The following is a 24,585-nucleotide window of genomic DNA, read 5'->3' as shown; positions in this document are numbered from 1 at the left end:
GGAGTACTTGGAGAGATGCAATAAAAATGTATTAATGTCCACACTTTTTTAAATGTGGACATTAATACATTTTTATTGCATCTCTCCATGTAAAAAAGTGTTCCATTATGGCTGCGAAATTAAGCAAATTGAGTTGAAAACACAGCCTGAAGTCAATGAAATTTACAGGTTAATTGCTTCAATTCACAGTTCTTTGTAAAGAGCCCGTGGGCCAAAGATGTTCACTACTTTAAAAGACTGTGCACAGCTTCTAAAGAGATGTTCATCTTTGACTGTGGGCAGAGAGAAGGAATGTCAAAGCCTACTGCACTGACTGCTAATCGTCATGCATGAATCCACTTCAGCAAGGATCACAGCATTAACCAATCCTGAAAGATGGGAACCCCATTTTTACCCTGCACCATACATATTGATGCACACTACTCATCTTCAGTAGGGCAACCTGTGAACAGGCCACAGATCGCTCTGGGGAATCAGAGCCATTGGCTACGATCTGGCACACAGCTACGAATGCTTAAGTCCCATGAAAATCACTGGGCTCGAATCAAGTATCTGTGGAACCGTATTCCTGTCGAGATTATGACAGCCGCCCACTACTGTATCTGTAATTTACAAAAACAACTGAATACATTTTTGTTTCAACAAGCTTTCTCAACCAGGTGCAAAGGTCATTCCATGTTGTTTTTAAACCTACACCTTTTTTAATATACTTTAGCTGGTTTAAGTATATATCTGTAAATCACATTGGAACCTATAGATGGAAAGCAATTTACAAATGTATAAGTCATTTACGGAGATTGCCTGGATATGTCAGGCTTTGGGCAAGAAATAATTGTTTGTATATTTGAAACTAAGATACTGATTCCAGATTTTGGTTTGTATTTGGGGTCTCCCTGATCAAAGAATGCATGACATTGTGCTCTATGCTTATTCCAGTAATCTTACTTTCACATAATGCTTTTCAGGAGCAATATAATTTTATTGAAAAGATAAAGTAATTTACTACACACTTCAGAATGCACTTTATGCCGTTGTTATTATTATGACTTCTAGTACTATTCCAAGGTATCACATTGGTCCGATAAATTTAGTTACCATTTCAAAAAAAAAAAAAAACGAGAATCACCAGATGTAAAGTATATAACTTGGAACTGGAAGGAAGACTTGGCTACCACAAGTTCTGCAGAGCTCCGTTAGCTAATATATCTCTGCATGTACACATTGAAGGAAACAGGAGAATTAATACTTTACAGTTTGATGAACAACATATGACACAGAATCCTAGACTCACAAAAAGAAAGGCTTGCAGAGTTATACAAAAAAGCAAAAAAGCAAAACTCGACCACATGTAATTTTGCACCTTCTACCCCACCTCAAATATCATAAAAAAAACAAAAAATCTCAGTGACCCCTATTATAAATAATAGAGTGGTTTAGAAGGAATGCTAACTGCAAATGCACTGGATTAAATACAAAAATAAGTCCAGTGCAATTTAAAGGTTTAAAGGAAATGTGTATGACAAACAGAGGTGGAGTGTAAACTGAGGTGGGTTGTTAAAATGCAAAGGGCCATATGGCTTTGGGTAACATCCTCCTCCCTTTTTTTTTTTAACATCTCTTTATACATGGCTCTCAACACAGAGTTCTGCATGTGTGGTCCATTATATATCTGGCGATCCTTCCATAAAGCATTAACTTCAATGGAGGGAGCTATGCACACCTTTCGCAGGTATGGGTGTGTACCCCTTTAGAAGCATCCGATCTCCCCCATCCACAAATAACTACCAGATAAGGGTGATTTTTTTATTTAAAAAAACCCAACAACACTATTTTATCATCTTCTGATAAAAAAATATGACCATGAGTTTTAAAACCCTTCACACTTTCTGAAAGATTAAATAATATAACTCAGGGGTGGTTGACTCCCTGCCAGGGAACCTGAGCCAGCCCATAAGCAAATTTTTCATCCTACCCTACCCCCCAAAAAACATTTTGGCATAAATGGTATAAAGAAAAGGTAATGTGGACATGGCACCAGGATGGGCGGAAACATGGAAAGCACTCCTCCCGGTCTTGCACCTTGATAGTGAGGCAACTGCCCCCTCCGCTGCTGATGACGTCATCTGATGAACAGGGAAGGGATATTTGCATCCCCACCAGCAAATGGCAGAGGAGGCAACAGGCATCCCATTGGGCTGTGGGGCTTGGGTAGAGAGTGTTTGGACGCACTCGTCCCTGGCATGCAGACCTTGTGGGCTTGGGAAAATTGAACTGTGCCAATCAATCCTTGCTTCCACCATCAGCTTTATGGTTGTGAAGACAGCACCAGCAGGATACAATAGGCTTTCCCTCCAACAGTGAACTTCTTCACACACAAAATTAAAGTGTAGTCCTTTAACAACTATTTGCAATATACTCGTTCCGTGGAAACCAGAGAGAGAGATAGAGAGAGACACTATAAAAAGCATACATTACCCTTACTCTTCATTTCTCAAAAGATGACATTCATCTAAAGCTACAGCATATGGTTAAAGAATCTCTTAAAAGCAGGTCTAATATCAAAGGTTTGCGTCCCCACAAAAATGTTATTTTTAAAAAATGAGCAACTTCTGGGGCTCACACACTGCCAATGGGCTTGCCACTGAATGAATTGCCTCTACCATTTCCATCATAATGTAAAAATTCTTCAATTATGTTTCCACGTGCAAAAATAAAGGGGGGGTAGTTTTGGACCAGCTAAGGCTGAATGACATCCTTACTTCTTTGAAGCTGCCTGGTAGTGAGATAGATAGACCATAGGCCAATCTAGTTCAGTATCATCTACACTGACAGGCAGCAGCTCTTCAGAATTTCAGGCAGGGTCTCAATCCAGAGATACCTCTTTCCTCTACTCCAAGCAGTTGCATGACGTAAACTTTGCCTCTGAACCTAATGTGTGCCTACATGCCCCCTGCACAGGAAACAGGGATGGCCACTGTCTGCTCTTCAACATCACAACTGGCATCCTACTGCAGTTTTTTGTCCACATTACCCAGCTCATCCCATTCTCTTCACATGGAGGAGGAAGATCAGAGCCCTACTGAGATGGCCCAGGCTCCCGAGCTCAATATTGATTTGACTTACATCCTCGCTGCCTGGAGAGCAGCAATGACTAGTGAAGTATTGGAGGGAGCAGGAGGATGAAGGGCATGTTTGAAGGTGACCCGGAAACTACAACTAATCCAGAATGCAGCAGCTAGACTGGTGACTGGAAGGGGCTGCCGAGACCACATAACTTGAAAGACCTACATTGACTCCCAGTACGTTTCCGAGCACAATTCAAAGTGTTGGTGCTGACCTTTAAAGCCATAAACGGCCTCAGCCCAGTATACCTGAAGGAGCGTCTCCACCCCCATCGTTCAGTCCAGACACTGAGGGCCTTCTGGCGGTTCCCTCGCTGCGAGAAGTGAGGTTACAGGGAACTAGGCAGAGGGCCTTCTCGGTGGTGGCGCTTGCCCTGTGGAATGCCCTCCCATCAGATGTCAAGGAAATAAACAACCATCTGACTTTTAGAAGAGATCTGAAGGCAGCCCTGTTCAGGGAAGTTTTTAATGTTTGATGTTTTATTGTGTTTTTAATATTCTGTTGGGAGCCGCCAAGAGTAACTGGGGAAACCCAGCCAGATAGATGGGGTATAAATAATAAATTATTATTATTATTATTATTATTATTATTATTATTATTATTAGTATTATTTGGTAGAGAGACCGGGCCTGTGTTGGCACCAGAAAGAGCAGCAACAGAGCAGCAAAGGAAAGAAGGCCTTGTTCTTTGCATGTGTGACAGTGAATGTGCACCCTGCATGCTTCTCGGTTATTGTTCTGTGCATGCCACACCACTGCTGCTTTAAGAGGTGCAAGGAGATATTCTCCTGCTCCATCCTCTTCCATCCTGGGAGGCACAAACCTTACCTCAGATGCTGAGTTGGTGTAGCAAAGCGACCTGCATGTGCAAATCCTCTTCCCTCAGGCACCCTCGGTGACGCTAAAATCCGCTCCCCCTCCCTGCCTCTCGCTTCATTCTATAGCATTGTTTTGGCTCCCCCAGGGATCGATCGCACTGGTTGTGCTACCCTAAAACTGCCTCTGCCTTAGGCCCGCCTTTCCCTGCTCTGAAGTGATCCAGACAGGAGAAATAATATGAATCACTGAGGCAGTGGGTATAAGTTTCCTACCATTGGAGCGGGGTGTTTTCCAGAAACTATGGGACATTCATGAAAGAGACAAAGGAGTTTTGTTTATTAACCTGCTTTTTGTATACACTGCGTTTGAATGTTATCCTCTTTCCTAATCACGTTTGGACTCCTGATAAACCCCACTCTTTAACCTTTGTAACTGAATTACTCAACAAACTACCTCAGTGTTCTGTTTCCCCTCCACCTCTCACTTAAAAAGGGAAGAGCTGAAGTTCATTCATGCTGATAAGACACAGATATCCCCTCCCAGCAAACAGTAGTAAAATGTGTCTTTGAGCAAACTCCCAGAGTCTAAAGGTAGGAAGCGGTGATAACTCCTCACCTGTCTTTAACTCTCAGCAAGGGTGCTGCAGGTTTCTGTGAGTCTCATTCAAGAGGCCTCTAGTGAGCCCCCCCCCCCTGCCCCCTATAAATGCACATCAGGGTGGGGAACTTGTGGCCCTCCAGATTTTTGTTGGACTGCAAGTACCATCTTCATTGACCCATGGCCATGCTGGTTGATGACAACGGGAGCTGGAGTACAACAACCTCTGGAAGCCCCAAGTTCCCCAATCCAGAATCTGCTCCTCACCAGTGCCACTATGGGTTGATGCTCCTCTCCTTCCCTGCAGAACTAGCACAGGTCCCATCCCTTTCCATGACTCACTGCCATTGCCAAGGCGTGGAGGGGAGTGGGTTCTGGCCAGGAGGCTCCAAGGACTTGGAAGAGCAGTGATGGTGGCAGTGGGGAGAAGGAGTAGTACAGATACCTTGTCAGACACAGACTTTTTGCCCCTAGCCATTACAGGGGGCAGGGATATACATACACCATACAAGGGTAATGAGCATGTATAGCCTGTCTCACGCCAGGGGTGTGGGGAGGTCACTCATCAGGGCAATTATAGGGAGCATGTGCGGCCTCCTTGTGTGCCACCTCTCTGCCCCTCCACTTCTGATGTGCTAACTCCAACCATCTCAGGCCTGGCATTAGCAATCTGTGCCCTCCACCCATTCATGGGCCCTGGAACATGCCTGCCAATACCAACCTCTGATGATGGGGTCTGGTTCACTGGATTGAGGCACATTGAATTGACCGCAGCCGTTTGTTAAACTAAAACGAAATAGCTGCCTTCTTTCTTTCTTTTTAAAGTTACCTTGCTGAATTCTTAAGAGAGGAAAAATTAATTTGATAAAAACTAAAAATGCAATACTTACCCATTTCCTGGGTCGGCCTCTTGGTCGTTTTTCTCCAGTAGCTTCTGCTTTCTGTAAACAAAAAACACAAGATATGTATTTGTAATTACAGTACGTTATATGATATTGTTAGGCAATTTTGGTGGGTTGGGTTTTTTTTAATACTGTCTTTAGTCAGTGCATACTTCCCGCAACAGTGTTCATTTTATTTATCTATTGATTAGATGAGAGGCACAAAGAAAAATCACTTTGTTATCTCTCTGTCCCCTATAGAGAAATGCTGCTCCCATCCTTTCATAAAACGGAATGAGAACCTCTTTGTTTAAGGAAGGAAACTGCTTCTTTAAAAATGATAGACTATTCACTGTGTTCTCCTTGTGTCTAGACTATTGATAAGAATGTATGGAAAAGCAAATCAACATACTTGACAAAGACTATCCTTTGGACATATCTGTTTAAAGAACTTGTCTTTGTTTTGCAGGCCAAAACTAACTCAAAATGTTAGTGATGGCAGCTAACGCAAAAGCCTGGGGCTTGGGGAATCAGGAAACATAGGATCTGTCCCTGACTTGAATACTGACTTCCCAGGGAAATTGGGGTGGACACTCCAAAGCACAGAATCCTTATTAAATTACAGTGGAACCTCGGTTTATGAACACCTCGGTTTATGAATTTTCGGTTTATGAACACCGTGGACCCATCTGGAACGGATTAATTCATTTTCCATTACTTTCAATGGGAAAGTTCGCTTATGAACGCTTCAGTTTATGAACAGACTTCCGGAACCAATTACACCCATGCTTCAGTTTATGAACGCTTCAGTTTAAGTACTCTGCAGACCCGTCTGGAACGGATTAATCCACTTTCCATTACTTTCAATGGGAAAGTTCGCTTCAGTTTATGAACGCTTCAGTTTATGAACAGACTTCCGGAACCAATTGTGTTCATAAACCGAGGTACCACTGTATTACATCTTCCATCTGCCTCCTCACCCTTTCGATACATATATCTAGACTGAGCGGTCATTCTAATTGACACCAGAGACAGAATTAATAAAAGCACGGTGTGGCAATTCTTTTTGACTAATTCTTGAATTTAAAAATGTGTCATCTTACTTGTAAACGAACATTTTATCTCCCCTGCACCTTCACAGATCCTTTAGCAAGTTATGTGCATAAACCATTTTCCTAACTGCATGCAAAGCAGCTATAAATTAATATGGCTCGCTAACAACACTCGCCTATCCTATGTGTGGTTATTCATACGAAAGACTCACTGACATCACTGGCTGCCTCTCCCAACTGAGTGTGTGCAAGAATTATGTAGCTGAATTTCTATATAGCTATAGTTAAAATACAGTGGTGCCTCGGTTTTTGAGCGTCTCGGAAGCTGGACGTTTCAGAATCCAAACGCCGAAAACCTGGAAGTAATTGCTTCCAGGAAGTAATGGCTTTCGCTGCACGTTCTTCATTTTTCTCCACTGACTTTGCCAACCGCCCTTTGAGCCTCAGTTGTCAAACATTTTAGAAGTCAAACAGTCTTCCAGAACGAATTACGTTCGACAACCAAGGTACCACTGTATATATATTTAGCATATAATATGTATATAACTTTCCTTTCCTTACATTACCATAATAAGGCATACAACATTCCTGTAAACCTAATATTAACTTTCCAGTATGAAGATAATGGGGGAAGGGGCTGAGAGACGGTGAGCAAGACAAGGCTGAGGAGTATTGGCTTGACTAAGTACACCTGAGAAATAAATAGATGAAGAAGAGTGTTATTTTCAGATGTCGTGCTTAGGGTTTTAAAAATCATTATTGCTTAAGATAGTGTAAAGGGACCACTGACCATTAGGTCCAGTTGCAGACGACTCTGGGGTTGCGGTGCTCATTTCACTTTACTGGCCGAGGGACCCGGCGTACAGCTTCCGGGTCATGTGGCCAGCATGACTAAGCCACTTCTGGCAAACCAGAGCAGTGCAAGGAAACGCCGTTTACCTTCCTGCTGGAGAGGTACCTATTTATCTACTTGCACTTTGATGTGCTTTTGAACTGCTAGGTTGGCAGGCGCTGGGACCAAGCAACGGGAGCTCACCCCATCGTGGGGATTCGAACTGCCGACCTTCTGATCGGCAAGCCCAAGAGGCTCAGTGGTTTAGACCACAGCGCCACCCGCATCCCTAGAAGAGTGTGTAAGAATTAGCTTAATGTAAAAAAGAAGAAGAAGAAGTAAGATTTACATGTCTTCTTCTAGCCACTTTTGCCACTGGAGCGTGTTCCAGGAAGGAATGCCATTCCCCACCCCAGGAGGGCTTTAAGAAGTTCCCTACCTAAGGGGTGCCTTCATTAGGTACAATCCAGAGTTAACAAATCAAAACGATAAATTTCAGAATTAAAAATTGGCAAGATTTTTTTAAAGTACTTAAGATTTTTCTAAGGTAAAACAATACATTCAACTTAGAAGTTGTTCCAGTGGAAACCAGCCCCCCTCCTCCCCCTGCATACCCTCCGCACGTCTGCTTTGGGTCAGGAAAACCCCCCAGAACAACATGTAAGGGGGAAAGAGGGGAGACTGTTCTGTATAGCAAGTATAAATACTTGCACTGATGGAACAAATGCCTTAGTGCAAGGTTGAATTCCACCCATAGGATTTAATCTTGTTTCTCTTTTGGCTTCTGAGTCTTTCTGAGATATTCTGCAGTTACGTTTTCAAGATTTTCTCCCGAACTGGGAGATTTAAAAATTTCCTTTTACTCCCTTTACAGCTGTGATTAACACAGCTTTATCATACATCTCACCATTTTAGGCTTTAAGAAATCCCATCTAATCCCAGTAGTGCCTATGCCCTGTAATTAATAGTGTATGCATGTGTTTTCGTTTTTCCTTCGGGAATCTATCATCTTAATGTATCAGTTTACTTATTGGCAAATCTCTGTACATGACCATGCCATGTAAAGGGAATTTCACAGAAAGCTGGGAAAATACTGCCGTTGGTCCCTGCTACCCTCAAAGCAAATAAATGTAGCCAAATATCTCCACCATATCACCAAGGAGAAACGTGTGAAAATATAAAATTCACACTATTGTAGGGCAAAATTATCACTTCAAACTTGTTAAAAAGTTAATCTTTAAAGTGGTGAGTGTAAGGTGAAACTTTCTTGGGATAATGCATTAAGGAAGCCCTGGCTGCCTACACAAGAGAACTTATCTGTGCTTTGGTTATAACCAAATTCTAGTGGAGATTGCCACAAATAATGCAGCCATCCCTCTACGGTAACTTGAACTTCCCATCTAATCCCTTAAAAGCATTTTAGTCTGGCAAATGGTCTTTGGTCACCTTAAACCAAGAGTCACCGGTGTTCTGGAACTCAGGGGAACATTTGCAAACTAGAGGAACTATGGCGGTGACTATCTGTGTATGCCAGCCATGTACATGCACCACAATCACGCGCACACTGTCTCCACCCCTCCCGCAGGGCAATTAGGCTTCTGTCGGAGACGTCACAGCTGGTGAGGGGAGAGCTAAGTCTCCCTTCCCCACCAAAATGCTCTGCTCTGCTGCAATTAGGCTTGAAAATTGCTTCAACAGGCTACAACAGAAGGCTTCTTTCAAGCTTTATTTCAGTGGGGAAGGAAGTCATTGGGACTCTGCAGGTGCCAGAAAAGTCATCTACAGGCACATGTGTAGCTTGCAACCAATGTCTTAAGCAGATGCATCGTAAAGAAGGATGATCTTGCAAACACTCGGATTATTATACCCCTCAGTTTCCAGCAGAAATACAACATAATATGTAGAGGTGTGTATCAGGAGATGCCTCCAATATATAGTTATCATGGCTTGTGCTTCATTCACTAAACCCGACACCTCACACACACACTCCTCTCGGAATTCCCTTGCAAGCTAATGATAAATCAGCAAGTTGGGAAGCACTTTTCCTTCAGTAGGGGTACTTGAACAAATTAATGTGAACTTTGATATGAAGTGACCTGCTGGGCAACTTTTCCAGATTGGAACTTAAGTGATCTACTGGCGTTCAGACTTCTCAAATATTAGGACTCTCTTCTTGGCTTACTGCACTTTTCATTGCTTTTTTAATTGTGGAAATGGGATGGAACAGACATAGCAAACATGTGCCAAAGTGACGTAGACCCGAAGTAGACTGATACATCAATTTATGGCCAACTACTGCTGGCCAAAGAGCCCCAGCATCCTCAGCACCACTGTTAAGAGATGGTGGGGAGTTTCTCTCAATTCACACACAGCATTATTGGTCACCCCCCAAAAAAAACAACAACAACTAATTGCTGCCCATGCTTGGGTTGCTTACACAGTCATGCCTGCCCCTTGGAGGTATTTAGGGAGATCTGTTTATGAAAAGTAAGCATATTTGTTGTTTGGGGTGTGGTATGATGATTTAGAGATCTGTGGGTGAAGGGTGGTATGCAAATTAAATAAATACATACATACATACATACATACATACATACATACATAGGTAAATTCCTGGGAGAGCTACGGCTTTCAGAGTAAAAAAGAAAGAAAGCAAACAAACAAACAAACAAACTACAGTGGTGCCTCGCTTAACGAATGCCCTGCTTAACGAAATTTCCGCTTAACGAAAGGATTTTTCGAGCGGAGGTTGCCTCGCTAGACCAATTCGTTTTATGAAAAATTCGTCTAGCGAATCGCGGTTTCCCATAGGAATGCATTGAAATTCAATTAATGCGTTCCTATGGGCAAAAAAATTTTTTGTAAATGCAATGCATTCCTATGGGATTCACTAGACGAATTATTCGTTATAAGAAAAGACCCGTGGAACGAATTAAATTCATCTAGTGAGGCACCACTGTATATGTCCCTCTTAACTAAGGATAAGTTGTGACTAAGTCCCCAATTAGCTGCAAAACCCTTTGCATTTGAAAAAAGGGGTGGGAGATTACAATCAGAAATGCAGGCAAGCGTGAGTGTCCAAGAAACTTCAGGCTGATACTCTGCTCCTAAAGCTTTCCTGCAGTACATTCATTGCCTTTGAGAGCATTGTAGTAATCTGAACGGAAGTTACCAAAGCACAGATCACTTGTATTACCTAATGTCAAGATAATCACATAATGGCATATCACAAAACAGACAGAACATACAAGGGCACTTTCTGAGAAGGGTGGTGGTTCACTGAATTCCACCCACCCACCCACCCCAAAAAAATAGAGATTGGAAGAGATATTTGGACATTTACCACCAGCTAATCATACTTTGCTCATTTTCATGTAGTTACATTATTTAAAAGTCAATTATACACATAATGAGGAACTAGATCTTCCTACTTTTCTGCTCATATAGTCCTAATGGAGATTATGTGGTTTCCTGCCAATGAATATTGTTTCAGTGGAACTCTTTTTACGCATCCCCAAAGATTTTTCACATCGGACATTTCTCAGAGAGAGGAAGAAAACACTGAAACATTCCAGGTCTTGCTTTTTTTGATATGGAATGATGTGATAAACCAACGGAAAGTAATGATACCCCCACTCTGAAAGGCATGTGACCAAATTCCATGGATAGTTATTTGAAAGTAAGTTCCACTGGGTTAAATGCAATTTACTCCCAAGTAAGCATGGGTATGACTGTGGCCAGGAATGCACATTTAACTGAAGCTAAGCCACCTTAAACTAAGTGTGACTTACTCCTAAGTAAAACACTATTGGGATTGTGGAAAAAAGAAAGAAAGAAAAAGAAAGAAATACTGGAAGACTCATTCCCAATTATAAATTGTGTTGAAAATAATTATTGTTTGCCTGCCCTTCACCCTAAGGTCCCAGGGTCAGTTACAACATTAAAACACAATATTAAAATTCCTGCATTGCAGACCACTGGACCAGATTACCCTTGAGGTCCCTTCTAACTCTACGATTCTATGATTCTAAAAACAGTTTAGAACAACTTGCAATCACAAAAACAAGGTGGGTCCTAAATATATTCGCCTCAAGTGCCAAAAGCTAGCATAAAAGCCACCTATGAAACAAACCGTACTGTATTTCCTATCTGGAATAATTTTTGTTATAATAAAAATATATTATCTGGAAAGGACTATTTCTTAAAGATTAAAGCTGTTAGAGGTCACAACGCCCAGTCACTTAATGTGGTACAGTCAACATTCCTCACATATAATTTTATTTTACTCAAGAAAGAGAGGAAGAAAAAACCCACCACGGATTTGTATTCTAGAGGGAGGAAAATAAGTCAGCCAATGTTTATTTTATGTACTTTTTTGGTGTCAATTCATGTTGTGTCTAGAATGTGGGACAGAACAGACAATACGACAATACCTCAAAGATAATGAGGAGGGTTATTTTAAACCAGCCATGACTTACAAGGGGTCTTAGGGGTTCTCATGTTACTTTTCTTTTCCTTAGAGGGGCAAAAACTTTACATCAGTAATATGAGGATGCTTCTGTAATGGACGACACAAATGAAGCTACTAGGAACATTAAGGGGGCTAGGTCTTCCTCAATGCTCCAGATTTTGTTGTGCTCAAATGTTCTGTGGCAAAAGATCCTGCTAAACCTTCTTAGATACACTAATAGCTAAAATTGTGGAAACCGTTAGGAAAAGTTGTATTTCTGAGGTTTGAGGGCTCATCACATCAGCCTTTTTTAGAATAATACCATAACATAATGCCATAAAAAGTATATATCATTAGAAGGATAATTTAATGCAGACTATAATGCAACAAACTGTGTTGAGTTACTTTTATTCTATCAAACGTTATAGCCAAATAAACCCCAAAAAGCACAACTGCTCTCTTCACTCTGTTTGCCATTGGTGAGTTTTGAGTTACGGTAAGGAAACTCACCAATGGCAAACAGAGTGAAGAGAGCTGACTGGTCATCTAGAAACCAATGCAGTAGCCCTGACTGCATTGGCCAGTCACTGACTATAGAACAGAGAGGGAACATCCAACCTGTGGCGTCCCTTGGGCCAAGCCCACCAGCCATACAGCCAATATCATATACAGTGGTACCTCTACTTATGAATTTAATGCGTTCCGAACGCACATTTGTAAGTCGGAAAAAATTGTAAGTCGAATCCCATAGGAATGCATTGGGAGAAAAAATCTGTAAGTACAGTAGAAGCAACCCTATCTAAAAATTCGTATGTAGAAAAAATCCTATCTAAACCACATCCAAGATGGCGGACGGAGCTCCATTCGTAAGTAGAAACATTCGTAAGTAGAGTTATTCGTAAGTAGAGGTACCACTGTACGGGCATCAGGTGAAGTTGAAACTGGGCCAGAAATGGATTTAGAGGCAAGGTGCTTTGAAGCACCAACTATCAGCTGGTTATTGGGGCTTCAAAGTACAGAGCAAAGACCAACAATCAGCCAATCACGAAGAGAGTCCTGTGTAGCCAACAATCAGCTGCACAGCCAACATCTTATTTGGAATCCATCTTCCAACTGAACTTGATAGTAGCAGCTCATGAAAACAGAGAGATGGAACCCTCTCGGTGAAAGTTCAGGTAGCCACAGCACCTCTGAGCAAAGAGTTCCACCATGCTTGCCTCTGTATTCTTGGAGCCTTTAAAGAGGAACTTAAATCCATACCTGCAGCCTACAGAAAACCTCCTCTAGATATTACAAGAAGTGCCACCAGTTCAATTGGCAAGTTTACTAGCATTAGGCTTCAGTCAAAGGCTTCATTAGGCATCACTTCTTCAGTCAAAGCCACTCTCAACATCTAAACTGATTCCTCCACCACTTCATTTATCATTATCCAGATCAGCTCAAGGGACACAATCCTTCCTGGGCAGCTTTCTGCCAATTATGGGCAGGTTCAGAGGCAAATGTGGGCATAGAAACAAATATAATTTCCCCCCTTCGTTTACTAGCCTATTTTCCACATAAACTCACATACCTTTCTCTCCTCTTTATCTATACAAGCAAGAGGCATTATTAGAGTTCAAGGATGCATTCCCGTCAGGAGGGAACACTCCAGGAGGCTGCAATGCAGAATCAGCACGGAGTGTGGCCTGGAGAAAGCTCTGGGGGCTGGATAAGAGAGGCTTCAAGGGCCACATTCAGCCCCCAGGCCTGAGGTTCCACAGCCCTGATCATAGGGTTACGTTCCCCTTCCTAAGTTCTACCCTTACTGTGCAAAAAGTCATCACAAGTTATGCCCATGAACTGTGGCAATCTATATCTGCTTAACCAACTCAATCTGCTGCCTAATTCTATTCACGCCTTGATCAAATTTTAGGCAACTTGCTTCTGGTTGTGTTGCATCACAGCATGTGACCAAACATGATGTGGCATGATTTAACTCAACGTTTAATACATTTTCCTATAAACGGGAGAAAAGGAAAGAATGCTTATTAGATACAAGGTTTAAAGGTGCTTTGCTTTGTTTTGTTGTTTTGTTTTGGAAACAAAACAGCAGACTCTGATTTACATATTTGTAAGCAGTTCATACAATAATTTGGAAAAAGATCTAGCCTGAGTAACCTCTGAAGTGAGCCTGAGGAAAATGCCTGCCATCATACAATTACAATCAGGAATAACACCAAAAGTCACATGATCACAGAAGCTATCAACCACAGTTGACCTGCACTAGGACAGATGGTTGATTATATAAGAACATAGGAATATGTATGGGTCAGATCAATTGCCCTTCTAGTCCAGCACCCTGTTCTTGCAGTGGTCAATCAGACAGTGTTGGAAACTCAAATACGTATATAAGCTAGGTGTTACAATCACCAAAACAGAATGTCTAGTTGCCATTTGGGGGCCAGGCGGATCTAAAGTCATATTTTTCAATGTGATTTTTTTGGTTCCTGCAATTCATTCTCGTTGTGCAGATAAAATATAACAGATAGAATTCTACAGTGTGTGTTGCTGGTGTGTGAAAGCAATCAAGATCCAAGGATCCCCAGGTACGCACCTCCAGATGGTGGAGACAGCAGGTGCCATCCTGGCACCCCGGCATCTTCACTTGGCAGCAAGTGGCCAATAGCTAGGGGCAAAATGCACCTGGCACCTGGAGAATTTTGAATGCTGCAGTCAGGTGTCTATAGGATGCCTGGTGCTGAACACAACACCACCCTCCCCACCTGCAATTCCCTGCAATTCCCTGAAACTTGGTATAATCTTGCACACTGCTTTGCTCACATCTAGACAGCGTGAAATGCATTTATGCACCTATTATTTTAGATACACTGACAATGTCCTTTTGCTACAACCAATGTGCTACAATCAATGTGATCGTGACATGAAAATGTGCGTTGTTGTTTTTGATCCGTTCCAAGACATATGAATTTGTGTTTCAGAATCGTGCTAAGCAGACTATATTCCTAAAGAGGAATCAATGGGGTACAAAGCAGAGCTCCAAATGATCAGCCACTGCCTTCATTCCAGTTCTATAAAAGGACACCTTTGTTGGGAACTGCAGACTCTTAAAGGCATAGCTGAAGGCAGGTGCTTTTCCTTCACTACATGGTCTCCCACCCTGTGTGCAACCTGAGGGTCTTGGCTGTGTTTCTATTGTCCTGATGCTATAGTATGCATTTCAGTAGCCTCCTGCCTGTCAAGTTCAGGGAGCCCCTATTCACCCATATCAGGCTCAAAGCTAGGAACCTGGTCCAAGTCCTCAGCCTGTGGTCCTGCAGCCTCTAACTTGGTCTTCTGCTTAGTGCTGGACTCCAGTGTCATGACAACATCATAATGCACTCCACAAAAGTCAAATCTGCCTCAACCAAATCCCCAACCTCTATGGGGAAAGGGAGGGGCAACATTACAAAAACTGCCCCATCAAAAGGCCAGTCACCAGAGCCAAACTGACATGCTTAGAAGGCAACTACAGTGAATTCATACAGATCAGCACAGGCTGAAGCAGTCAAATGCCTGCTTTACCACCCAGCTCACCAAGCATTCACTGCACCAGACCTCAGTTGACTTTAAATAGCTTTGCAGTGGCACAGTCAATGTGGATGCAGTTACAAACTGTACATGCTAAAGAAAGCACATGACTTGCTTCACCTGGACCACACTTTATAGCCATCTGTTCAACCACCACATCATCCACTTACCAATGTGGTCACAGCAATTGGTGCAAAGTCAATTGCCAGGTAAAACTAAAGCTTAAGTATTGGTTAGGACCAAGTATTGGTTTTATATACTACTTTAAAAAGAAGTACAGATCATCAAGATCAAATCTGGCAATGGTCTAGGAATAACTTGGAAGATGATGAAGTGAAAGTAACATAACAAGAGCCAGTTCTACAATGTGCTCCATCGTTGGACCAGGGAATCACTTTTAAAACAAAAAGATGATCGGTCTGTGACAGATAGAACTGTTAAAACTGCCACACTGTGTTTGCGATCTTGACCGCAAAAGAAGCGATAGACTTCTCTTTTCACTCAAAACTTAAATAAGCAGCAGCCTACACATAAACAAGGTTTACACATGCAAATCATGCTTCATTGTCCAAGTCTGATTGTGGGTGATCAACTGAGGAATAGAAAACATAGCCATATTTAAAGGATATTCAAGCCCAATCCTGGCTTCTTGTTTTAAAGACTCACAAGCCCATTTTCCTAGTGCAAAATGTGCCTTGCCCCAATACAAATGTTACAAGAATTCCTATTCTTAAAGTAGCTTGCTTTTCATTATTTAATTTCACCCTAATAAATCATTTATTTTCAAAATATATTTATACTTTTAAAACTGGGATGAACTTGATCTGGCATCACCTCTAACCTCTTAGGTGTTAATTATTTCTGTGTTTTTATCAAGCCCAAGCCCAGAACGTGAACAACAAAAAACCCTACATGCAGAGCGTGTAGCTACCCATTTCCAAATGTTTAGAGAATAGGTTTTCAAGTAATAACATCAGAATTTGTTTGAGGGAAGGGGCACAGCTCTAAATATATATGAGCACAGGGAATGCACTTCTCATCTTTTGATTGGTTATCTCTCACCATAATTTCTGCATGGATTCAAACATTACACATTTTATTAGATTATGAATTCATTTAGTTATGGATTTTACCTGACTGCTTTTACCTGCCTACACTTTGAGATTTGTGCAGCGGACATGAAACACACTGCTCAAATGTTCCTGCAGCATTTTATATGCATTGTCAAGTTTCACACTGCTAATCTCTTTACAAGCTCAGTTTTGGGATTGTTAATGCCTTTAGGCCAGTTTTCAAAGTCCAGACACAAGCCTTGCAAGTTTTTTTTTTTTTAACCAACAACTCATCATGCACCAAGAAATTTTAAATGCACACAGCAATCAACATCCCAGGAGAGGTATTGGTTGTTGAAATATAACAAAGCAATCTACCTCTTTCTTTTTAAAAAAAATTCCCTGTCAGTTGTGTAATACATTTTTAATTATGATGTGCAAGTTTGCAAGAGAACACCTGATCAATTAATCATGAGTGCCTTCTTAGGTCTCCTCTGTGAATTCTAGCCATGCACATTTATCTGGCATGTTGTAGGCATAATACATTTCAATTAGCTCCCTTTGAAAAAGAGGCCACCCATTCTTCACCAGAAATTCCAGCCACTTTTCACTGCATATAGAACCATCTTTAAGGGTAAAATGCTCTTAAGCAGTGAACAAGCACTGCTTTGAAAGATGGAAATAAAACCATATGGAAGTTTTTTTTAAAAAAAAAATGAACAAGCATGCCTCACAACGATACAAATGATTTTCAAGAGTTGACATCCTCAAAACTGAAGCTTTTTGCTTTTGTTTAAAGAACAGAAATTTTTGCAATACAGTAATACCAAATGCTCTGAAGGATCAGCATGGTATGTCATGCTAGCATCACACGAAGGTGTAAACCTTAACCTTAGACACAAAACCAGGGAATTCTTACAAGCGTAGAAGTTGCAACGCAACCATGCTGTTCATATATGGAGTTTCCCCATTCATTCCAATGCAGGAGGTACACCTGTGTAAACTGTCTTCCATAAAGGTGGGTCTGTTCCCTCCATTGGAATGAATGAATGAATGAATGAGGCAACTTGTACATCCAAATGCACACACAGATCTCTAGAATCAGATCACTTCCTTACATGCAAGCATTCCTACCAAGTTTAGACTTTCTGAAAATAGATAACAAACCAACTCATATGTGAACATTTAAACTGCATAAACAAAAATATCAGACACAGATCATTTGTTTTGAGTTCAACCAGCATGTAGCTTTTACTAGGTGGCGCTGTGGGTTAAACCACAGTGTCTAGGGCTTGCTGATCAGAAGGTCGGCAGTTCGAATCCCTGCAATGGGGTGAGCTCCTGTTGCTCGGTCCCAGCTCCTGCCCACCTAGCAGTTCGAAAGCACATCAAAGTGCAAGTAGATACATAGGGACCGCTCCGGTGGGAAGGTAAATGGCGTTTCCGTGCGCTGCTCTGGTTCGCTAGAAGCAGCTTTGTCATGCTGGCCACATGACCTGGAAGCTGTCTGCGGACAAATGCCGGCTCCCTCGGCCTATACTCGGCCTATAGAGCGAGATGAGCGCCACAACCCCAGAGTCGGCCACGACTGGACCTGATGGTCAGGGGCCCCTTTACCTTTACTATGATTTTTGCTATGAAAGGTTTACTAAATGTTTATTTACTAAGATGTCCATTTGGAACATCTTACATAGTCCCAGTTTCAATGAATGGTAGTTGCCCAGCCACCACATTGCAATATTAGACAACATCCATTCATTTCAATGGGCATCCAACTGATTATTTATTTTCAGCATAAATGAAGCAATGTTGATATGATTCAGTTGAAGAAACTAAAGTCAGACTAGTAACTTTAAAATCACCAAGTATTTTAATAGCAATGATCTGACCTTTGACTAAATTTATAGTAAACCAAAAGTGAGTAGCTTTTGTCTTCACAAACTTAGCAAACTCTGCAGCTCCAAAATTAAGCTGCTTCAGTCTGTAATTTTGCTTAAAATTCACTTTATATTCCAAAATGTTCCTACAAATGTAGGTTGGTTATTATTTCTCCGTAGGCCTGCAATCATAAGCATCCTTTTAATCAATCAATAGTGTGTGCATTAAAATAATTTTGGTAGGAAGTTTATTTGTTGTTTAAGCTCTATAAATGTTTAAATGTCCCTTGCTGTAAACACAATTTTAACTGCAGGTTATAAAGACTATCCCTAACACTTTTTTTTGCTTGACCACTTACAATGTAATCTTATATCTACTCAGAGGTAACCCCAGTGTGTTCAATGGGACTTGCGCTCCAAAGTAACTGTGTGTATGATTGCAACCTAAGAGGTTCAAAATGATAGAACTTACTTTGAGTTGTAAATATATATCTCTTTTAGATATATACCTCTAAAGCACAGGTACCTAACCTATGATCTTTCTGATGTTATTGGACTCCAGCACCCATCATTCCTGGCCGCTGGCTATGCTGGCCGGGGCTGATGGGAGCTGGAGTCCAACAACATCTGAAGGGCCACAGGTTAACCACCCCTCCTCAAAAGCTACATGAGGAACAGTCAACTAAGAGAATGCTACAGGGAGACTAGGGTGACAAAACCCTTAACAAAAGGGGATGGACCACTTAGCTGGCTGAATATACCTTTTAAAACTTCAGCTGCTAAAGAGAGAAAAGGGGAAGAGCAAGAGAGAGAGAGAGAGAGAGAGAGAGAGAGAGAGAGAGAGAGAGAGAGAGAGAGAGAGAGAGAGAGAGAGAATGCGCACAGGGAAAGGTTTTCTGTACTGATATCCAAAAGTTAAAATAAAACAGACACAAAACCACAGTCAGTCCCTAAATAAAGTAAAATTTATCATAACTTGCTGTGGTATTTTATAACCCTGAAAACTATCAAACATAACAGGACTAATTCCCACAAGCACAAACCACCATACTAATCTGAGGAGCCCACAACAGTCTTCTAAAAGGCATTCTGCCACATAGCTTCTTAAAATTACATAGCTAGAGAATATACACCACAGTTGATATCCAGGTTTGGTAAGACTTTGTTTTCAACAATATGCTTGTAAATTAAGAGTGCTGGTGCTAACTGCTGGGTGACTTGTCTACAGAAACATGACTCCAGTGTTTATTTTCAAAGCTCCATAAAACTCTTTCATAATGTCACTAGTATTCTTCTGGTAAAAAATATATATTATTAGTTCAGTATTTGTACATTTGTTAGATAAAAAAGTTATTTCACTTCCACTGAACCTGAAAGTCTTGTCAAAAACCAACTGAGGATGAAAAGGATTCACCCCTTCATTACAACTAATCTGTTGGTGTCTCCCATCTCCTGACAATTATTCAAAATGTAATGATGGTTCAAAAATGGTTTCTATTTTCTTTCAAAAACTTGCCCCCAAAATGAATCCAGCAAACCACATAATGCATAAGCTAGCATAGTGCCCTACAATGCCCTATAATAATTTCTAATAATTAAAACTTTTTCAGAAACCCCCTGATTCTCACCAAGACATATTGGTTTTATTCCCATCCACACATTTAACAAAACACTCTGCTGCAGCAGACAGTTTGGATATAACGTAGAAGCCTGCAAAATTAGCATTTTTATTGACAGACATTCAAAATGTACTTAATTCTCAGCACTCAATTTTTATTTCTTCTGCAGCAGCACCCTAGAGTGCAGAACTTAAATATGTTTAAGTAGCAACCAAGGATTGCTAATTTCAGAATGGAAAGAAAACTGCCCCGGCATGTATTGGCTCCTCCTACAACACCCCTTCATGAAATATTATTAAAATGGCACAAACTCTGCAAATTAGATGTTCCACAATTGAAATCCTTTGGACATTGGCTGATAGGGGGGGTGGTAATGTGAGCAAACCTCACCTTTTGCGCTGCTTTAGAGGGACTCTTGTTTTTGCTTCCTTTAGGTCTTCCTCTTGGTCTTTTAGGAGATGGCTCTCCCATTGGTTCCTAAACACAAGAAAACATGCTATTGTGGCAAGAATCTCACAACCTTGGACACTTAAAATGCACAATACAAACAATGTGTCAGTTACTCAATCAGTTTCAATAGTGAAATAAAATAAAAAGAGCATAAAAACATTAATGTGAGTGCATTTTATTAAAACATTTGTTCATGCCTACTGGAAGTTTATATAAACTTCCCCAACCTTTATAATCAAGGATGACGTTTGCAATTCTAATCATTCATGGCTTTTCACAATTGATTTATAATTACTCATTTAATTTACATTTGCAATCACATAAGAGGTTTAATTTTGATGTAGATTTCCAATATGAAAGAACTTAAAATACTGAAGTCTCTCTAAATTATAGTTTTTTAAAAAAAAATCTGAAAGTTACAAAGAGAGTTGTGTCTTGTTCTATAGCTTAACATTATATATTGTGTGGAGTGCTGTCCTGGCAAGATGAAAAACAATGCAGAATTTAAAAGGTGCCTGGGCTTCAAGGTATACAAAAACACTGATTGTTTTCACTCTGCTCCCCAATGGCTTCTCTGTTTGATAGTCAATAAAAATCATCATCTGAATATGATTTCAGTTTTCAGATATTCCAAATATTTATTCAGTGAATCATATGGACTAAAAGAAAATATATATCTATCTCCTCCACATCCACTTCCAAATACTGAGCATTTCATTTGGATTACAGGATGCGGTAAGACTAATTAAATTCAGTTTGTCAAAGGAGTCTTGGAATTCTCCCTATTGGTAAACTCTTGGGCTAGAAAGGAAACTTAAGTGACACAATATCCTTCCAAAGGAGTCACAACAGAAACAATGTTGAACACTGACTGGGAGGGGGGGGGAGAGGGGAGCCACATTGGGGGGGGGTAGCTCTTTCTGTACAATCCACTGAAACCCTAAACATTCCATTCTCAAATCACACACACACTTTTTGCGAAAACAAAAAAACCAGGCTGATGCAGGCTGGGGTAGGTGGGTGAACTGGGAAGGGGAAGGAACGTCGTGATAGCTCAACAAAGGTAACGCAAAGGGAGGGGGCATGCGATCCTTCCGAAAGGTATTTTATTGCATTTCGCTCGAGAAAGGGGGGTGGACCTAGGAGCGGCGGGGGGTGAGGACTTTGGGGGTGCTCATCCACCCTCGTTCCAAGCTTAAGAGGCGCCCCTTTCAGGGGAGTTTCTTTGCATTTCTGGGCTCAGATCGGCTTGCTGATCATCTGATTTGCTCTGAAAGGAAGTGGTTTGACGATAATGAATGAAGTTAACTTTAAAAAAGGAAAAGAAAAGGGGGGGAGAGAGAAAAGCCCGCGGAAGTCAAGTTTTAAATGCACTTCGCGTATCCCTACTGCCCGATCTCTAATTCCGAGGATCTCGAAAACACTGCAAACAGCAGCAGCAGCAGCAGCAGCAACCCCGGCCAGGATGCAGTTTTCTCCCTGCCGGCTCCGCTGAGCTACAACTGCAATGCTTAATTGGTTGCATCCGCAGACTGTGTGCGTGTATGTAGAGAAAAAGGCCGGTATCCCCACTGGCCTGTTTACTTAGAGAAGTACAAAGTATTCCTGGCGTTCCCACTGCCTTGTGCAAAGAGGCAGCGAGAGCCAGGCGTCTTTCTTATATGTTCGGCGAGCAAAACGGAGCTCGATTATGGGTTGCAAGAAAGTGCCCGAGGAGATGTGGGGGGCGGGTGTCTCCCAAGACAGAATCACCCCTTCTTCAAAAAAAAAAAAGCAAGCCGGGTTTCCCGGTGCAGGGGGGTGGGGGTGGAAAGAGATAACGCAGACATGCATGCGATCATGGAGGGTCTCCTTTTGTACATACGCACCGGAGGAGTGTGGCGCGTTTTTTAAACCCCCATAGTCAAGATAAGGAGGACCGGGGACGGCAATGCCCTCTGGGAGACCAACCACACACACACACACACACACACACACAAAAGATTGAGACGTAGCAAAGGCAGCCGGGGAGCCCAGCCTGCCTGCTGCCCCGCTTGCACACCCCTCGAGTTTAAAATCTGCTCGGAGCGCTGGTTGGTGGGATCCGAGCTGCTCGGAGCTCCAGACCGAAATAAACCCTCCCGGGCACACAATGGAGAAAGGCCGAGGGAAGTTTTCGCCTTTTAAAAAGAAACAAGCGCGCGCGCCCAGACAGACATACAGACGGACAATCCAACACACACACACACACACACACACACACACACACGTGTCCCTCTGTCCTAGCCAAGAGGGACTTCTCCCCCGATCCTCTTTCCAGCAGTCAGCAAATGCACCCGCCGCCACAACAATAACAACAGTGGCAGCAAGCAACCACCAGCACCAGCACCGTCGCATCTCCAACCACGCGCCGCTTCCTCGCCGCCGGGCACGTGCCCTCCCGGTGCCCCCCACCCCCCACTCCGGCTTTGCGCGCGCTCTCCGCGTCGAGGCTACTAACTTGGGGTTGCTTCCTGGGTCTGCCACGACCCCTCTTCGGGGGCTCCGAGGTGGCAGGTTGCTCCTGGGAAGCGGCGGCGGCGGCGCTTCCCGAAGCCGAGGGCTGGCTGGCTCCTTCGCCTCGCGCGCTCATCGTGGCTCCTTTGCTTGGGCTGCAGCCGCGCTCTCGTCGCCTCAGCGCTCGCTCGCCCGGCCAGGCACCTCGGAAGAAAGCGGCAGGCGCCGAAGGCGAGCTCGCGTGCGCGCTGCCCCCAGCAGCAGCAGCAGCAGCAGCAGCACCACACCGGACGTCCTGGTGCTGCCAAAAGGAGAAAGGGAGGAGGAGGAGGAGGTGGCGACGACGGTGGTAATAATGGTGGTGTTGGGTGTTTGCTGCAGCCTCTTTTTGCAATTTAGCACGGGAGTGGAAAGGCAGGACGCCGCAGCAATAGACGCTTGGGGGGGGTTTCTTTCCCTTTTTGCTTTCGGGGGGCTGGGGGGGGAGAGAGACGTCGAGGCTGGCTTGCAACGCCGCCACGAGAGAGCAGGAAGGGTGGGCGGTCGGGCGGGACGCGCGCGCTCCTCGTCGTAGGCGAGCGGGGGCTCCGCAGCCCTCCGGTCCGTTTCAGCTCCAGAGGAGACGCATGGCAAAGACGCGGAGAGGACCCAGCGCGCCTTTCGGCTGCCTTGAATCAGGCACGCCGGGAGAGGAAGAGAAATGGGGGGGGGGCCCTTGAAAATAGAGCTATAGTTGGATAAGCGCGGAGGGATTGGACGACGAGAGTTTGTCTCTCCTCCCCACCCCCCACCCCCAAACAACCACCACGATGCTGGAGCCTGTGAGTGACCTGCCTGCTAGGGATGGGAATAGGAAATTCCTCCCCCTCCCCCGGTGGCAAACTGGGATGAGGGTCGTGAGGTGTTTTTTTCTTAATAAAAAAAATTGGGGTGGGGTGGGAGGGCGTTGGGGGATGGCGGAGAGAAAGGCCACCAGGAGGAAAAGGAGACGGCAAAGCTACAAAAGGGGGGGGGCTGTCGGGGCTGGTTTTGGAGCAAATAAATTATTAGAAAGATAGCAGCAATGGATGGAAGCGCAGCCCCCCCTCCCTCCCCCATAACTCCTTAAGTGGCCGATCAGTTTTGGTGCCCAGCAGGAATGCAGCAACTACAACTGGTACCTGTCAAATGTTGGTACTGGTGGCCATTTTGGGGCCAGGCCAACAAATACTGTTGAAATCCCCTCCCAGCACATACAACTAGCCTTTGGGGGGTGGGACTGGGCCTCAGAGACAAGTACTTCTCAAATTAACTACTTGGGTTAACAGTTCCTGCTCTGTGCCAGACACAGTGCGTTTTTTGGTTCTGCTCTGAAAACCTCCATAAATTAATCGGGTTGCTTTTTCTAGGTGGCATCTTTCAAAACGACTACTAACGTGACTCAGATTTCCCCCCCCCCGGAGGGGGGGAAGCATCACTTTCTGCTATTCAGAGGTACCAAAGAAGTTGACACGGTGGACACTGTCAAGAAAGAAAAGGTTGCTTCTGAGAATCTTGCTCTACGCACACCAAACTATGGCTGGGTTCACACATAACACTAAGCCAAACAATGGCTTAGCCTGAATGAACAAAGCTGTGGGTACCCAAAGGAGGGGAAAACGGCATCCATTTTGCTATTCCCCCAGCCCTGCTGCCCTACCCTAGTTCGGCTTAGAGTTAGGTGTGAAACCAGACTTGTGGTTTGTTTTGCTCCCCATAAACTGTGAGCAGGAACCAAGGTGGTTCTTGGTTTAATGGCCATAGTTTGCTTGGG

At 43.0% G+C, this 24,585-nt stretch overlaps 1 protein-coding gene across 4 annotated transcripts in view; it reads right to left on the bottom strand.

Moving 5' to 3' along the window:
* The window catches only part of HMGA2 (high mobility group AT-hook 2), a 135,254-nt gene extending 111,994 nt beyond the window's left edge, over positions 1 to 23,260 (bottom strand). For 3 of the 4 annotated variants that reach the window (XM_035128506.2, XM_060279639.1, XM_035128509.2), the window contains exons 1-3: positions 22,798 to 23,260; positions 20,259 to 20,345; positions 5,429 to 5,479 (exon numbers count right to left, since the gene is read on the bottom strand). In XM_035128506.2, coding sequence (XP_034984397.1) covers positions 5,429 to 5,479; positions 20,259 to 20,345; positions 22,798 to 22,929 — 270 coding nt within the window. In that variant the 5' untranslated portion in view covers positions 22,930 to 23,260. Of the gene's footprint in view, positions 1 to 65; positions 5,480 to 20,258; positions 20,346 to 22,797 lie in introns of those variants that run through there. The other variant, XM_060279638.1, reaches the window with a different exon arrangement.
* Positions 23,261 to 24,585: the final 1,325 nt, after the last annotated feature.

Source organism: Zootoca vivipara, chromosome 10 (genome assembly GCF_963506605.1).
Source record: "Zootoca vivipara chromosome 10, rZooViv1.1, whole genome shotgun sequence".
In the NCBI taxonomy this organism is placed as follows: Eukaryota; Metazoa; Chordata; class Lepidosauria; order Squamata; family Lacertidae; genus Zootoca; species Zootoca vivipara.
This window is presented reverse-complemented; position numbering and strand designations above follow the sequence as displayed.